General features: G+C 46.9%; 1 protein-coding gene across 3 annotated transcripts; it reads right to left on the bottom strand.

Moving 5' to 3' along the window:
* Positions 1-4,851: 4,851 nt before the first annotated feature.
* On the bottom strand, positions 4,852-17,413 carry Abhd4 (abhydrolase domain containing 4, N-acyl phospholipase B). Of its 3 annotated transcripts, XR_015445788.1 has the most exons (8): positions 17,272-17,413; positions 13,798-13,886; positions 11,413-11,785; positions 11,104-11,258; positions 9,594-9,705; positions 8,912-9,029; positions 7,024-7,210; positions 4,852-6,292 (listed from the first exon to the last, which is right to left on the bottom strand). XR_015445788.1 is itself a non-coding variant. In XM_004865059.3 (7 exons), exons 1-7 carry the CDS (start codon positions 17,292-17,294, stop codon positions 6,203-6,205), a joined length of 1,029 nt encoding a protein of 342 aa, XP_004865116.1. In that variant the 5' UTR covers positions 17,295-17,413; the 3' UTR covers positions 4,852-6,202. The 3 variants fall into 3 exon arrangements, 2 of the variants coding, with proteins under 2 accessions (XP_004865116.1, XP_021100169.1); XM_004865059.3 differs by lacking the exon at positions 8,912-9,029; XM_021244510.2 differs by lacking the exon at positions 8,912-9,029 and having other exon boundaries at positions 17,160-17,308.

The following is a 17,413-nucleotide window of genomic DNA, read 5'->3' as shown; positions in this document are numbered from 1 at the left end:
TAAAACTTTTGTTAATCTGCATGTAAAAAAATAACATTTCATTCTGGTTTTGTATTTCTCCTAATTAAATATCTTTTCATATGTTTAGTTTTCATTCATTACTGTCTTCTATGACTTATTCCTACGTTCTTTATTTTTCTACTGGATTGCTTTTCCTCCTCTCTTCTTAGTCCCTCTTTCCTCCCTCCCTTCCTTCTGCCCTTCTTCCCCCTCTTCCTTTCTTCCATCCTTCTTTCTTTGGCGGGGTAGGGGTGGGGATTTGGGGGGAGGTGGTCTTGCTATGTTGCCCGAGCTGGTCCAGAACTCCTGGGCTCAAGGGATCAAGGATCCTCCCACCTCGGCCTCCCAGGTGCATGCCACTGTGCCAGGCTCTTTGTTCTTCTACGGCCACCCAGATGCTTCCACTTTCAGTTTTGAGGTTTCCTTTTCGGCATACATCTCCTTTTAAGTACTTTGAATAGTTCTGCTTCCTCTGAACGATGTTATTTTCCTATGACCTGTTGGGAGCAATGCTACATAATTCTAGGGATAAATCATTTGGTTAGCCTAGTTCTCTTGCCTACAGCCCAGCTACAGAATAACTCCAGTTTGGCCTCCGGTCACAACTGAGACTTCAGTGATCCAGTGATGCTGTGATTCTCCAGGACAAGAAACATCCTGGGAGAACAAACATCTGCTCAGTTCCTCATTGTTCTTGGACTGATTAACATCTTGTTTGCCGGAGATGTACTGAACTCTCTGCAAGCCTTCCGTTACACCTTGTTTATCCCAATGTGAACTATTGAACTCTCTGCAAGTCATTTGTTACATCTGTTTCTCCCGATGTACTGAATAAAAGGTGTGGTAAACTGGGGGTTTTGTCTTTGCTGCCCAGAGCAGCACTGATCAGACCCAAAGCTCAGCTTCTTCTCAGTCTCATTTTTCTACCTTTCCTGTAATTCGCCGTGTGCTGCCGTGGCTCGCAGGAGACCAGGACTCACTGCAGAGGTTCTGGTAACGTCCCCTTCCCCTGTCCCCTACAATGACCATCCTCCAATCATGAGATGCACATGACTGATCTATTTAACTCCCTGTGATAAAATTCAACTTCCTCTTCTGATGTGGACTTCTGTAATACATTATTTCCCAGACTTTAGGATTTTAACTGAAAACACATGGGAAAAAATTCCTGAAATTGATATGGTTAGCAACAAAAAATGACATGTCCTCTCATGTCTCTTTATTTTATTAAAGAGCAGAAACACTTTGTCTTGGACCAGCTCAAATCCATAAACCCGGGTAGGAAACCATTTACTATAACACACGCTTTTGCAATTTTGTTTGGACACCTTTGTCTTTCCTTAAAAACTTTGGGAAGTATCTGATGCCTAGTGTTTATATTATAATTCATCAATGGCCAATAAATATATCAAAAATTTTTTTTGTTGCTGGTTCTTTGAGACAGGATCTCACCACGTAGTTCAGGCTGGCTTTGAATTGACTATGTAGCCCAGGCTGGCCTTCAACTCATAATGATCCTCCTGCCTCAGCCTCCCAAGTGCTGGGGCTACAGGCACGTGTCACCACACCCAGCTATAGCATAAATTTTCAGCTCTCTTCAAAAATCCTGTTGCCAAGTCATGCACCTGTAGTCTCAGCTACATGGGAGGCTGGACACTACATATGTTGTCACCTCTTTTCCAAAGTCAGACTCTTTAAAGAAGATGAAGCCGGGCTCTGTGGCACACACCTGTAATCCCAGCACTTGGGAGGCTGAGGCAGGAGTGTCCCTGGGAGTTCAAGTCTAGTCTGGGCTATGTAGTGAATTCAAGGCCAGCCTGAACTACGTAGCAAGACCCTGTCTCAAAAAACAAACAAGCAAAAAAACCAAAAAAACAGAAAAAAGGGAGGGAGAGTGGAAAAAGGGACCCTCAACACCCTATCCAAGGAGGTCCCTGAATGAATTGAAAGGTCACGTGTTTGTTTCTGTTTGTTATCAGCTAGTAGTTTTAGTTTCTCCCTGGTCACGACATACTTGCAGTTGTGGGCTTATACAGTGCTGTGTCTGATGGAGAGAGGTAATCATCAGGATTTCACCACCCTTTTGGCAATGAAACCAGATTGCATTTTCACCTGACACAGGAAGAACTTAAATGTAGCACATTTCCTCATGGCCACTGAACAGAGCAGCATCTCCCAGGTCTTGAGTCATGGTCCTTTATATTTATTGTAGAAGCTCTCCTTTTGAATTACTAGCCTTTGCAGTTTAGATCTGAAGTGGCCCTAAAAGTCTCATGGGTTTGAAAGGTGACTGGATCGTGGGCCCGCGGTACTCATCAGTGGATTCACAGGCTCATCAGGGATGATGAGTTCAGTAGCTGAATGTCCTGTCAGGAAGCGGGCCTGGTAGGAGGAGGGTCACTGGGGCCTGATCCTGAAGGGTGCATGCTTGTCCCTGACTCCTTCCTTTTCTCTGCTGCCTGGCTGCCCCTCTGCCATTCTGTTTCTGCTTTGAAGTCAGCTGACCATGGACTGGAACAATGAGCCAAAATGAACCTCTCCTCCTTTAAGTTGTGGGTGTTTTTTTATCCCACTATTGAGAAAATGACTAAGACAGCAGGCCTCTGAGAAGACTCCTTATAGCTTGGATTGTCATTATAAATCCTTAGTGTACACCAGGAATGGTGGCAGTTGGCTGGGATGTTCAGCATGATTCTGTGTCCCAGCCATGGGAATGTTAGGAATGCCTGTCAGATGGAGCATGTGTGTCTTTGTGCTTGTGCAGTGGCACATGTCCCAGCTTACAGACCCAGTAATAAGTGCGCAGGACCCTGAGTGACCTACTCAGATTCATGCACCTGCTCCTGAAGAGCATGTTTGTGTTGTTGGGTTTGGGAAAATCTGATCAGCATGTTGAGTACCTCCCAGAGAAGTGATGCTAGGGCATTCAGGATGAACTTTGGGGACAACCCCTACTTCTTACTAAGGTTTTCTGGTTGAGTGTTAGAGACACAGCCTCTTACATGCCCGCAGACCCTGGTCATCAGGCTCCCCTACAGAATGCATTTAAATGCAGATTTCAGACAGATTTACTGAATACATCCCAGGAATCTATATCTTATTTATTTATTTATTGGGTACCAGGGATTGAACTCAAGACCTTGCTCTTGTGAGGCAGGCACAGTGTGCACTGAGCTAAATCCCTGGCCCCTGGAATCTACATTTGAAATAAACACCCCCCAGGTTGGGCATAGTGGCACAGGCCTGTAATCCCAGAACTCTGGGAGGCTAAGGCAGGAGAATCACAAGTTAGAGCCTAGCCTGGGCAATTTAGCAACTTAGTGAGACCCTGTCTCAAAAAAAGTGTGTGTGGGGGTGTCAGGGATGTAGCTCAGTGTGAAGGCCCTGGGTTCAATTCCTAATACTCAGATACAAAACAAACAGAAAACCACTTGAGGTTTTTCATTCAGTAAGCTGGTTTGATAGCTACTGCACTGCTTCATTTAGCCCATTCTTCAGGAGAGTGATAGCGTCCCTTTAATTTTATTTCCCAAACATCTCTTGCATTTTTCTCCACTCTGTATCCACTAGCCACTAGTCAGGTCCAAACTACCAGCATCTCTAGTGGGGATCACGGCAGCAGCCTCAAATCCCTGAAGGAAGCGACTATCCCCCTTCGCGCTGTGTGCCAGAGCAGCCCGAGTGGCTGTCTCAGTCTCAGTCTGATTGCCACACCCTCCACCCTGACCGGTTCTCTCCATTGCCTTTTAGGGTGTACACAGTCTTCACGGGGCCAGAGGGGCAGCCTGAACTGGTCCCTACTGACCTCCCCAGACACATCCCAGCGCTGCCCTCCCCAATGGCCTTTCGCAGTTGGCTGCTGTTCTCTCCAGGGGCTCTCCTCTCTCCCCCTTCACCTGTTTACCCTCAGGTGAGCCGCCATCACTTCGGCTGCAGGCTTTTCCAGGCTTTCCTGGGCAGCACCTTTCAGTTGCAATTTTTTATTGATTTATTTAACAATTTGTGTCTCTCCAAGTAGACTGGAATTTTCCACAAAGTCAGGGACTGTATTTCTTTATTAGAGCTCTAGCATGTATTGAGCTCTAAATACCTGCCCTTTCTTCCATATTGGGATCTTCAGGGAAGACAGAGTCCTAGGGTGGATTAGAGCTTTGTAATTATCCCAGGAGGTGTTCTGTCTATCCATTCATTTGTTGGTGGTGCACTTGCAGTATCACAAGCCACTTAGAGCTGGAATTCTGGACCTAAGTGAACTCAGCCAGCATAGCAGGCATCAGAAATGAGTTGAACACTTGGGATATCTCATTCCTTTTGAGTTGATCAAAACAAACATTTACTCATGAACTAAGTGTCAGAAATGCTCCTTGGCCTTATGTAGTTTATACTGAGGGAGGAAAGATGTTCAGTAAACAAGTAATCATAAGTTCACAAGTTTTACAAAAAAGGGCAGTGGAGTGTGCTGTGGAGACACAGAACATGGGGTTCAGGTCTAGTCTGGGGAATCAGGGGAAGGCTTTTCTGCCTAAGGAATATTTGAGCATATATCCGGAGGATGAGTAGGAGTTACTCGAAGAACAGGCCCATTGACTTAAGACAGTGTATCTGCTGAGCAGTGGGTAGCACCCAGTTCTGTAAATTGGGGCTGAACCCACCTATCCTCTGGATTAGATCCTCTGTCTTCATGAGGGTTGGCTAAGATGGTCTGCCCTGGTCTGGAGAACATGTGGGGCACTAACTGGGAGGAGGAGTGAGGTGCCTCTCAGGGCTCCCCTCTGACTTGGAGACCACATGGACTTCTGTGGAGTCAGTGCCACCAAGCCTTTTGTGGCACAATATGAGTATCACCAGCAGCAGTTTTTACTCATTTCTTTATTAATATAGAAAAGGAGCCCAAGGCAGCTGGACCAGTAGTACAAAGCACCAGGAGTTAATACTACTCTGGTAAAAGGGTTGGCTTTACAAAAGTGAAGGAGCAGGCAGGAGCTGCCCTGCTTCTGGGGCCAGGCCCAGCCTACTGCCCAGAACCTCAGAGCAGCACCTGGAATGAGTTCCTGGGAGGGGGCTGACAGGTAGTTCAGGGGTGGGATGAGCTAGAGACCACTGCGAGAGATGGCAGGGATTAAGGATCAGGCAGTGAGAACCACCCTGTGGCTGATGAGGACAGGCTGTGGCTGGCTTGAGGCTCCCCACTGGAGCAGGGGCTCTCGACGGGCCTCAGCTTTGGTTGCAGGTAGAAAAACACGGCAGACACTAGTGGGCACGGTGAATACAGACATGGCCCTAAGGTTTAAGGGCCTTTCCCCCTCTCTCTACCAGGAACCACATTAACTCTCTATAAATACTGTATGTGGGGCTTTAGGGCCCAAGGCACAGAGGGAAGCTCAGAGGCCTCCCATTGGGAGGAAGATGGGGCAAGGAAGGAAGTACTTGAGTAATCCCAGCTTAGGGAGCCAAGACCAAGACACAGGGTAGACAATAGTAGATCTGCATAATGGGGCTAGAATATGGGGCAGGTAATAGGCTTAAACTCAGCCAGTGAGCAGGATCAGCCCCAAGGCAATGGTGGCTGCCTTGAACCTTAGCAAATCAAGTGTGCAATGTGCACTAGGTGGTCAGCAGATCTGGGACTTGATCACACAGAGCTGTGTCAACCATGTCCTGCCTTGGCCTGTTTCCTCATTTTCCCATGAGGGCTTTGGATGTGACCTCTTAGGTCATGGAAAGGACTCTGCAGGTAAATGGAGCTCCAGGATCTGCTCTTGGTAGTTATGTGGGAACTGATGTCAACTAGCCCCTGGATGGAGCTGGCATGGGATGGGAGTGAGGAGTGATGGAGGAGAAAGATGTTCTTGCATGGAACCTATCCCCACAAACACTCCAGAGAAAGGATGCTGTGTGGCTCAGAGCATCCTTTCACAACCATCATCTGGTACCACTTGGCGTGGAGAGAATTGGGTGGCACTGGCAACCCTTTATGTTCTTCCCCGTGGAGGGGAGCTCAAGGCCTCTGGTGGCTTCTGTCTCCAGCCCTCAGCATTGGATCAGGAGTGCTCTTTTTGATGTGGTCCTATCTTGGGGACAGCCCAAGACTCTGCCTTGCTGGCACATGTTAGTTGGTGAGGAAAGGACAGAGTGGGGCGACTAAGCAGACAGGGAGGTGAGAGCGACTCTGACTTTCTCCTCCTCCTCTGGTGAGAGTAGCTCAATCAACTGAGTCACAGATCTCTTCCACCACAGCATTGAAGATGTGCGGCTGGTCGGCATAGACATGGTGTGATGCACCCTCGATCTCCTGCAGAGAGAGGATCTGTGAGGTAGGATGGTGCTTTATTCCAGGCACTAGAAGCTGTCCCACCATTCCTTCTCTCCTTAGACTTGCTTGCCTGCCACCTACCAGCTCTTAGCAGAAACAATGCACCCCTTTCTTCCTGGATCTTGATACTTTCTTTCTTTTTTTTTTTTTTGTACTTTCTTTTGGGAAAAAATGCATCTCAATATCCCATTATTCTACTTCCTCTTATGCCATCCCCTCCATCTTTCCTTCTGTGTCAGTCCCACCACTGATCTGCTCCTTTTATCAGTAACCCAGGGTCTGTGGGTGGCACCCAGCCTACTTAAACTTGCTTATTGACAAATGAGGGAGAGGGTAGGGTGAGGTAAGAACAAAGGAGAAGCAGAGTGTGAGGAGATGTCTTCATGGTGGCTTCTAATGTTCACAGCTCTGGTTTGGGGTAGAAATAACCAGGGGCAGGGCTGGAGTGGCAGCATATACTTGACTACTGGACAAGAACTTGCCATTCAGCTGAAATGGACTACACAGAAGTGGGAAGCCCCTATCTATGATATTACAGAGTGAGCAAAACCTTTGAAATCTACCACCCCATTTCGATCTGTTCATTCCTCTTTTCCCTGTACTGTAATCACTCTTCTCTACTGCCAGGATGAGAGTCAGCCAACACAGGCTGGCATTCACCCCACAGCATTTTTTTGCTCAACTCCCACTTGTTGGGTGGGCCAGCATACCAAGTCTCGGACATAGGAGTCTGGCCGCTGCATCTTCACTTTCTTCCCCGTGCTGGTGTCTATCCAGGTGTTGGCCCCATAGATCATGGTGATGGGCACATCTTTTCGAATTAAGTGAATGCGCTCCAACATGGGGCGCCGGGCCCAGCCGAAGGACTCCATCATGGCCTTGAATGCTGTTTCACCACTGACAGAAGCAAAATAGAGAATGGGAATTAACAGACTAAATCCTGAAGCAGAAAATGTTGACTTTCTGGTCTCCTTGGGGGTTGGGGCAGTATATTAGTTATTTTGGGACTCCCCATCTCAAAGCCCAGCACTGGGCATAAGATTAGGAGGTGACTGAATCTCCAGATGTCACAATTGGGGGAAAAACCCATGGCCTTGAGCATGGCCCAGGTATAAAATAAGTTGCTTTTTATTCAACAAATATTTATGTGTCACATTCTGGGCTGGGTGAGGGGACATATGAACAGGACAGATGGGGTCCCTAGCCTCCCAGAGCTCACATTTTAGGAAGATGGGTATTAAATGACTATCTGATTGAACATTTAACTTAAAATTTCCTGAGACTTATGAAAGTATCCTAGAACTATGAGAACACAGACTAGGGATTCAGCTTGCTAGGGCAGAGAGAGGAAATTTACTTGAGGTAAACCCTGAAGAATGAATACTATAGCAGTAAAAAGGGTCTCCTGGGGGGCTCTGGAATTAGGATGAGTCGCATGAGGATTGGGGGAGCGGTATTTTTTTGTTACGGGAGAAGCAACAAGTGCCAATTTGCTCTACTTTATTGCCTGGTCATTTCCTTTGGTGGATCTAACTGAGGCCATAGCATGAGGCGTCTGCAAGGCTGAGGCACAGCCAGCTTCCTGGGCTGGTCTGCACCTTTGTGGGAGGTGGGGAGGTTGGGGACACTGCTATCCTCTAGGCATGGCCTGTTTAGTGTAGTTAGACCCTGGATCTTCTTAGCATCCCTGGGATGAATTTTGCCCAGGCTACCAGAAATTGAGAACTTTTCCTTAAGACATCACAATGCAGTGGATAAACTATGGACTTTGGAGTTAGATAGACAGGAATTGCAATCCTGGATGTTTTTTCATAAAGTCATGTAGCTTTCTCATCTACATATCGGAGAGGATTATACCCACTTATTAGCTCATGATTAAGAGAATGAAAATATACACAAAGTCACTAAGTTTAGGTGAAGTGAAGTACATACTCTCAAACATTTTTCTGAGCCAACTTTCACATTTTCCAAGAGACTGATTATAGAATTTCCTGAACTTGTTAGTTACCAGTAAGAAAACTCAGGGAGTTATGAAATTGAGTGATGGTGTTTGAGGGCCAAGGAAAGCTGGTTATCCTGATGTCATCATTGCTTCCTCCAAGACACCAGCTGCAAGATGACAGACTCAGTGGCTCTGCCTGGGAGGCCACTGTACAGAAGTAGATCCGAGATGAGGAAAACACCAGAGTTGGGCCTGTGAGACTTAGCACTGAGTCTGTGGATGCAGAGAAAAGCCAAGAGTGGGAAGCTCATGGTATGTGATTTGACTTTGAGCCGTGTTTCTACAGCACTGCTTAACAGGGTTCCCTCCATTTTCTGAGCTCATGTGACATGCTGGCTAGACAGCTCCCACCCTGCCCCAAAGCTTCCTGGGTTTGTGGCTCATGCTAACAGTATTGCTGAAAGGGAAATTTCCACTTTCACACAGCTTTGGGCTCACAAGGGGTGATGTGGGCAGGGTTGGAAAGAGATGGAACAGTGGCGCTGGCTCACGAGATGCCTCCCAGCAGCTCAGGGTGAGGCCTCTACACAGGTGGTGCCACCGATGTGGCTTCATGGTATCAGGCACTCACAGGCACTGCTGGAGGGGAAGATTACCTCCTGGGTCTGCCCTGGCTGTCAACATTGCTGTGATGGCAGGGTGGCAAGCTGTGGGACCTGCTGTGTGAGTAGCCAGAGACAGGAACCCCTTAAAGTTCCAGGGACACCCCCACATCTATGTCCAAAAGAGATAAAAGAATTTCAGTCGTGATGACAAGCTATTTCAAAGTGTACAAATTAAATACATACACTTTCACTGAAAAACTCTATCTGTAGGGATGTATTCTATGGATATACTGTGTATGTGTGCAAAGGACTCTGCAATGTCACATGACATCTTAGATTGAAAATCATGGGGAAATTTGAGAAATGGAGTTCAAGGACAGCAGACATCCTCTCCTTCTCTCTCTTTGCCTTTTAAAAAATAAGTTTTATATAATTTTTTTCAGTTAAAAAAAAAGATTTTAAAAAATGTTTCCCAGACTCTCATCCATCAGGCCAACTGCCTATCTCTAGGGAAAAGAGAGGGCCTTCCTCTAGAGACTGATGGCATGTTTAAATTAATTCATTATTTTCTACATCCTCTTGTGCCCAACCCTGGGGAGCTCTCTGGAAATGACCGAGCCTGCTCATACCTGCGTTCCCCTAACTGAGTCAGTGCTTTGTGGGAGAAGAAATAAAGCACAGCATTCTGCAGCTGGAGTTTTATCTCCAAAGCAGCCCTAGGAGCCATCCTCACCTGGGATTCTGTGCATTGCAGTGGTAGATATACTCAGATATGGTATCATCTTCAAAGAAGTCTGCAAACTTGCGCTTGAAGTCTGGCCTGAATCGCTGCACCAGGCCAGGCCCTGAGAGAGGATGAAAACAAGAAGAAGCCAGTTTGGACAGTAGAAGGGTAAGAGTCCTGCTTGTGTCTGTTTAAACAACTGTAACAAAATGTTAAGATAAACCCTTTATAAAATCATTTGGTTTACACATTTAACATTACAGTGGCATAGAGAGTGCAAAAGTCTGGGACGCTCCAGATACTTTCAGGTGAGAGTTAGTGGGCTATCAAAGAATTTATAGTAGAGACAGTTTAACATTACTGAGGAACCAGGTTATTTGGAGCTCAATGAAGTCCCAAGGTCTTTTTCTGCAAGGATCACAAGCTCTGTAAGAGTCTATGGTTGAGATGCTTTTCTTTTACAATCTGAGCTATATTCTCTCTCTCCCTGGAATCCTTCTGGCCTTTTAATCTGAAGGTAGCAGATGAAACTGGACCACCTCCCAGGGCCCCTCTCATTTTCCAAATATGTGGAGAGGTGACCTTAACAACCCTGACCCTGAGGTGCCAGTGTGCTGTTAAAATAATCTGTTTCTTTCACCTCTCTTTATGAACAAATGCAAGTAGTAGGGCAGCTAAAACACACTGTGACTATTGGTCCTACTGGTCCACTTCTCATTCCTCTCTCTTGTGGTCTTCTGTTTGTGAGAAGTGGCTAGGGAAGTCTGGTGAGGTTGGCCAATAGCAATTCACTCGTCATAACTGACTACTGAATGTTACTTTATAAACATAAACCATCAGTCCAAGACGGGGTCACCGATCTTTTCCATAAGGCAAATCCACTTTTTACTTCTTCAGAGGAAAAGCTCTCCAGTGGGAAGGGTACAGACAGTGTGAGGGCAGAAGGCTTGAGCTACTGACAGTATTTACTATGGCTGGTACCCCACCTCCACCTCCTTCTCTCCCTTTTATCCAAAGAATTTTCTGACGGCTCCTTAGTGCTAGGTGGCAAAGAGCAGATTAAGCTGTGGTCCTTGCCCAGACCAAGGGATGGTTCAGAGGTCCTTTCCTGCCTCTGTGGGTCACTGATCCCTCCCTGCTGCAGGTGCTGGGTGACTCATGGGTGGGGCTCCAGTGTTGGTTACTGCACCTGAGTCACTGACAGGGGCTGTCATGCAGACAGAGGAAGAGTCACCTCACAGCCCCTTCCTCTCTCTCAGAGTGTGCCAAAGCATGGGTAGCTATTTTGCACATTTGTTCCTTGGATAGGAAAACTTTTTCCATGAAGATAAAGGGGAAGAAAAACAACCTTCTGAGACCTCAAAGAAGTCTGGTCCAGATTAATGGCTGTAAGTAACAATGCAAGGCTTAGTTCCACTGTTGATGAACAAGGGAGGATGATAGGAAGACAAGGTGAGACCTGGTTAAATGGGACAGCCCTAGTTGAAGGAGTGAATTTTTTCATCTGCAGGATACTCACCCCAGGGCCCAGCTACTCGAAGAACAGCCAGTGGATTGGAACGCCCCAGAATTGATGCCACAGCCTTGACCCAAGTTGGAGGTGCACGGATCTCACTAGGGTCTGTTGGTCGGAGGGGAAAGCCCCAAGGGTCCACCAGGATAAGGTGTTTAACTCTACATCACAGGAAGAAAAAGAACACATTGGATTTGCTTGGCTGTACCACTGCCGTTAAACTGCCTGGAAGGAAGAGAAGTATTGGCAATGAATACTGGAAAATTCCCAGCAAGGCAAGGAGTCAGGTCATGAAGGACAGAGGTAGCTCATTACCTTTCAGGGTACTTGATTGAGTAAGAAGTGGCCAGGAATCCTCCCAAACTGTGCCCCAGGAGGATCATGGTGGGGATCCCCATAGTCTCCCGCCATGTCTCTATTGAGGTCACAAACTCATCCTCGGCACCCTCTGGGTCCCTTGGGAATGCTGGCCTTGAGCTTCGCCCAAAGCCGAGCAGATCAAAGGTGTGCAGTGTGCGGCGGGCACTCAGCGAATCCATGTTGAGGATCCAGAGGCCCACACCACCCCCAAAGCCATGCACCATCACTAGTGGGGTGCGGTCCTTTTGCTCAGGGCTCACAGTCACCGTCCAGATCTTGTTCTGGTTAGGGAGTGACACATATCGGGCCAGGAACTTGTTCTGGAGACCTGGGGAGGAGAGAATGCCATGGTGAATCAATAAGACTACTTCTTTTTTTGTTTTTCCCCAGTACCTCCGAACTGAGGACCTTGTGCTTGCCAGGCAGGTGCGGCTCCACTGAGGCACATCCCCAGCCCAACAAGACTACTTTATTTCTATTTTATCTTTCTTCTCTCCTTTCCGCCCCCCTTTCCCTTTCTTCCTTTCCCCCTCCCCCCTCCCTAGTGCCCCTTCCCATTTGAACTTTTTCTTCCTATTTCACATGGTTCAAGGAGGGAAGGGGAATGGGAAAAAAATAAGAACTAAGATATATCATGTACAGGTACAAATTCCATATGATGAATCATGTGATCACTATGTATATCTAAATTTACCAATAAACTAAATTAAAAACAAACAAACAAATTACCCGCCCCCCCCAGACCAAGACTGCTTCCTGATGGCAAAAATCACTTTGCCTGGACTGACTATTCAGGTTTTTCTCTCTATTTCCAAGCCTTCCAACTTCCCTTAGCTCTTCCCTTCCAAAACTCAATGACCACTGACAAAGACTCTCCTTGACTAAACTTTAGGAAAGCTGTTCTAAGCTTGCTCTCTCTTTTTTTTTTCCTGAGCTCTCTTCTTGACTAGGTCTTGACTTTAGTTTCCACCTGTCTTCAGCCTGCCTAGCTCAGTCTTACCAAGAATTCTACTAAGTCAGGTTTACAAGAATCTCCTCACCCTTTGTATTTGATTAAATTCCTCATCCCCTACCTCTGATGTCTAAATCCTCACTTTCCTTCAGAATGAATCCTGTTAAGTCAGTTTAGTAAGAACCTTTCATTTGTGATATCGCCTCTTAGTTATTTTCTACCCAGTGACCTCTTCACTCAGGGGCTCCTCAGTTTTAAGTCCCCACTTGTCCTTGTAGGATTCAGAATTGAGCCTGATCTCTCTCCCCTGTTCCAATAGTCTTAGTCTTCCTAACTCACTTAATTATTCAGAGTATTTTTTCTTTTGTACCACATACCCTAAAGAGTCCAAGTTCAAGCCCAATGGGTGGACGATGTAGACTGTAGGAAATCTGAGGGGCCATCTCATTCCTTGAGGCTGTGAGCTCAACTCCCTTTGGGTCCAGGGGGCAGAGACACCACTGATTCCTCAGAGCTCCTGTGTCCATTGCTTTTGAAGGTGTGTGTGCTTAGGGCTTGACAGATGGGCAGAACTGTGGTCCAGCCAGGTGCAGGGGGTGATGGGAGGGTGCTGAGCCTTGGGCTTATTGCTCATAGATGGTGAGGTGGGGCAGTGCTTGCTGTGCTGGTGTGGCATCGGTGACTCAACACAATGGCCTGGGTGAAGTAGACTAGATTCTTTTAATCCTTTTCAGGCTGCTCTGAAAGCCCTTACTCAGGCCCATAGAGAAGGGGTGGCCATGGCTGGGGTTGTAGGGGCAAGGTGAGGGATGATCATAAGGGCAACAAGGGGAGATGTGGCTCAAAGATCTTGTTTGAGTCAGTGGCCACCACTCTTCATGGAATGTCTGCCCCAGTATACCACTGACCATGACAGTTGGTCCCAAATTGGGACCAATTTGGTGGTGGCCACAGCTGAACAGAACACAGGAAATATCTGTGTTGGACAGTGTAGTATTCCTGATCCTCAGGTAGGAAGGTGGCAAATTAAGAAGTGCTTGTGAGTTTGGGAAACAGGGGGAGAGAAGGAGGAAGCAGGGATAGCGGAGAAGGAAGAAGTGGGCGGAGCACGCACATATGTGTCTGTGAACGTGCATTAACACACAGTACTACATGGAGGGTTTGGAGAAAGCTGTAGGGTGTGGTGGGGATGGGCATGGGTAGCGAGAAGCTGAGCACCTGTTATGAAGGAATTTGGTGTCCTGTGTTATTTCTCCCTCTGATCACTGACATCTCTTCCTCCCAACCCATGCACTAATAAATCAGGAATCCGTGGGCTTGGTGTAACCAGCTCTGGGCAGATTCCGCATTCTTCCTGGAAGCGGGGACAAACTGTCTCTTCTACTTACACTGGAGGATCCTGGCTTCTACATTCTTCAGCTGCGACATGGAAGTGGGACGCCAAGCGGGCAGCCAGCTGCTCAGCCAGCCTTGAGGCCTGGGACAAGGAGACAGATACTTATTGGCAACATTGGAAAGGAAACACTGATGCTGTTCAGCCTCGCTGAGAGTTAGCAGAGTTATCAGAGTACAGGGTGTTTCCCGGCCTGAGGGGAGCTACCCACGATGGCAGTGAGCAATGCCATCCTTGCCTGATAGACTGTTTCGCTTCCCTGGTAAATGGCTATTAACAACCTCCTGCTCCTTTTTCCACAGATATTCAAAACACCATGTCTATATCATTTACAGAGCTCTTTCACACTTACCTCATTTGAGCTTCACAACTCCTTGTTGTTACTGGTTATCATAATTTGTGTTTAAGGAGATTAAGACGGGAGAGAAAGCAACTTTTAACTAACACTTCAGTTATCCATTGCCAGCCCCAGGACTAGCTGTTCCTTCAGGGTGGTACAGAAAAATCCCCATGCCACTTGGGCTCCTGGCCCTCTTCCATGCCTCTAGAAGTATGAGCATGTGTCAGTGCCCAAACATGTTCTCGGGTAATCACTAAGCTGAGGTGAGCCAGGCAAGAGGCTGAGGAGGGAGACTTAGGTTCAAGTCCTGCTGTCATTCACCAACAGGACAAAGGCTACCTCTGGCCTTGTTTTCCAGATTGTAAAGTGAGTAAAAAGGTGGCCCAAGCCCTCATCTTCCAGAGAACGCTGTAAAACAGACAAGCTAACTCATGCTGCTTTCTCTTTCAAACCCAGTACCTTTAAGTCATTGCAGGGTAGAGATTAAAAGCACCATCCTTGGAATAAAAAAAAACCCTCCAGGATCTGAATTGCAGTACTGTACTATCATTGCCCAGTCGCCTGGCTGTGGCCTGTTAATGTACCTTTGTGTGCAGATCTGTAAGAACCCTGTCAGATTCCTACCACAAATTTGATGCTCAACAAATGACAGTTTTTATTCTTGTTTCCCATTGTACATGCTATTTCTTTTTTCTTGAACTCTGGCTGGGTAAAAGGAGTTCAGGACAGACACCAACAGCTACAGGAAGGGCCTGTGAACATCAGCACCATCAGCATAACGGTTCTCTGAGAGAATCATTACGAAACCCTTCAGTACTTACTGGGCATCTTGATGAATCACTTGAGCCATAGAAATTTAGATTAGGATGTTTCTTTAGAAATCATTTAGTTCAGCTCTTTATTTTACAGATAAGCAAACTGATTGCCAAACCTCAAAAGAGGTCATACTACAAGTTAGGAAAAGGAGCGGAACTAGAAGCCAGATCGCAAATCCAGGCTTCTGTTTCTCTTCCTTGGACCTTCCAGCCTCAGCTTTTCAAGGCCATACATGAAATTCACAATGTACGACATCATCACTTGTCTATCTGCTTTCTGAAGGGAGGTGTGATCTAAAGCCAGAAGGCTGGAGTTCTAATCCAGCACTGCCACTTACCAGCAAGTCTTTCTTGTCAGTTTCTTCGTTTAAAGGGATATAAAAGTATCTACTTCATAGGAATTTTATTTCATTTCATTTTATTTTAGTGTACTGGGGAATGAACCCAAGGCCTTTGTACTGAGCTGTATCTCCAGCCCTTTTTCTAAATTTTTGAGACAGGGTCTTGCTGAGGTACCAGGCAAGGCTCAAACTTATGATCTTGCTGCTTCAGCCTTTGAGTACTGAAACTGCAAGTGTGCACCACCACACATGGCATCATAGGGTTGTTATAAGCATTAGTTAATATACCTAAAGCACACAAAATAAGGCCTAGCACAAGAAAAACTCCTCGTAAACATTCTTTTCCCTCAGCTAAATCATAAGCTGTCTACATTCCCACTGTTTTGCAAGTAGAAACTCTCAAATGTTTGCAGTTTGAAAGAAAACTTGTGGTGGGAGTAGTACATCAATGGTTTTAGCCAGATGACAGCTGCCCGTTTCAATCAATCTAATCCCAGGGAGACCCTTAAAAATGTTTAATATTTTACTGGAATTCTTTGATGGCTTGAAGCATGGAGACCAGGACCACAGAATTTTGTGTCTCAAGAGACAAACTTTCTGCATCAGGGAGACGGTGACAGGTCAGATCATAACCTGGGCCTCACACCGCCCAAAGCAGAGCTCATAAGAAATGCTGTCCCATGGGAACGACGCCACAGGTGGCTCAGCAGGTATTCTGAGGAAGTCCCTTACTTTGCTTTTCTTCCTCATCAAAAATATTACAGGTAAAGTACAGGAAATGGCTCCCAATACATTGTATCTGCTCAATACTTCACCTCAATACTAGGTTAAGAGCAGATGTGGGAAACTGAGGCAAGGAGCTGAGAGGCAACCCAGTCATGAACTTAGCCTGGCCTGTTCTCCATCCTGATGGGAGTAAAGCAAAAGGAGGTCTGTGTTGGGAGAGCACCCTGACCCAGACTTCTGTGATCTTGGGCAAATCCTCCAAAGTCTAACAGCCTGAGCTTCTTTATTTGTAAATCTGAGCTGAGCGACCTGTATCTCTTTAAGCTCTAATAATGTTTCCCTAAATCTTTGTAAGCATTGTTAATTTTCTCTTGGAAAAACCATCTTAGCAATACTCTCGTGGGCAGGTCCTTCAAGCTCAAGGAAGCGATTTATTATCGTCCTCAAGTTAATTCGTTTTCCTGGACTATCAATTTTACAGATCCGAAAGGTCCAGGAATGGCCTGTACTGGTGAAACCCAAGGCATGGCCTGGAGCTGAGTCATTCTCCTGGAAGCAACTTTTCCTTGCTATCAGACTGCAAACTGCTAGTCACACCACCTACAGGTGGTATCCCAAACCTGATGCCCTTAGTTAAAAAACAAAACAAAACAATACTAAATCTAACAAATCTAATTCTGAAACCACTGCGTTAACGATGTCGTGAGGATCAAAAGCATTATCAATTAGGGATACAAGCGGTAACGTGTCTCAGTAGGCGAGTGCTGAAGAAACTTGTAAGCCCATCACTCCACACCAATCCAGCGCAGCGGGGACCTCTCCCTCTTCCCAGGCCCTCCCCGGGTCGGGCTAGGACCAGCAATTTTCACAAGGACCACTGTGGTCTTGTCCCGGGGCGTCTGGACGAGCAAGCCCGATGCTGCCCCCTCAACACGCGTCCCACGACGCTGCATTAGGGGGGAATCTCGCGCATTAGCACTAGTCGAGGGGCAATCACGAAGACTAAGTGGAAAGTAAGAGTCACTGAGCTGCAGTCGAAGCTCATCAACCATCGCTCGCCAGGCGCTGCCAACCGCCTCTTCTGGGCAAAAGCAAAGCAGGCAAACGCAACTCCCAGCCCTCCCTGGTAGCCGACCTGAGAAAGGAAAGGTGGGAAGGTGTCTAACACTGCTCCTCAGCCACAGACAGTCCCAGGATCACGGCCCAGAGAGAGACAGAGAAAAGAGAAAGAGACAGGATTAACTCACTGCTGCTCCAGATCATCAGCCATAGTAAACAAGCCCTGCAGGGTCGAGCTGAGCCAGCCCAACCCTCCGCCTGACGCCGGAACCAGCTGACCCAGAAAGTCTCCAGCAACAAGGGGGCGTGGCCCGCTCAGGGGCGGGGCTG

The sequence above is a fragment of the Heterocephalus glaber genome, unplaced genomic scaffold (assembly GCF_053883595.1).
Source record: "Heterocephalus glaber isolate CG9 unplaced genomic scaffold, H.glaber_assembly_v1.0 deba00001662, whole genome shotgun sequence".
Taxonomy (NCBI): domain Eukaryota; kingdom Metazoa; phylum Chordata; class Mammalia; order Rodentia; family Bathyergidae; genus Heterocephalus; species Heterocephalus glaber.
This window is presented reverse-complemented; position numbering and strand designations above follow the sequence as displayed.

Coding starts and splice junctions, on each gene's coding strand:
- Abhd4 (XM_004865059.3), bottom strand. CDS start 17,294: ATGGCTGATGATCTGGAGCAGCA. Junction 11,259..11,412: donor TCAATCAAGTACCCTGAAAG/GTAATGAGCTAC, acceptor CCTGTGATGTAG/AGTTAAACACCTTATCCTGG. Junction 9,706..11,103: donor TCGAGTAGCTGGGCCCTGGG/GTGAGTATCCTG, acceptor ATCCTCTCTCAG/GGCCTGGCCTGGTGCAGCGA.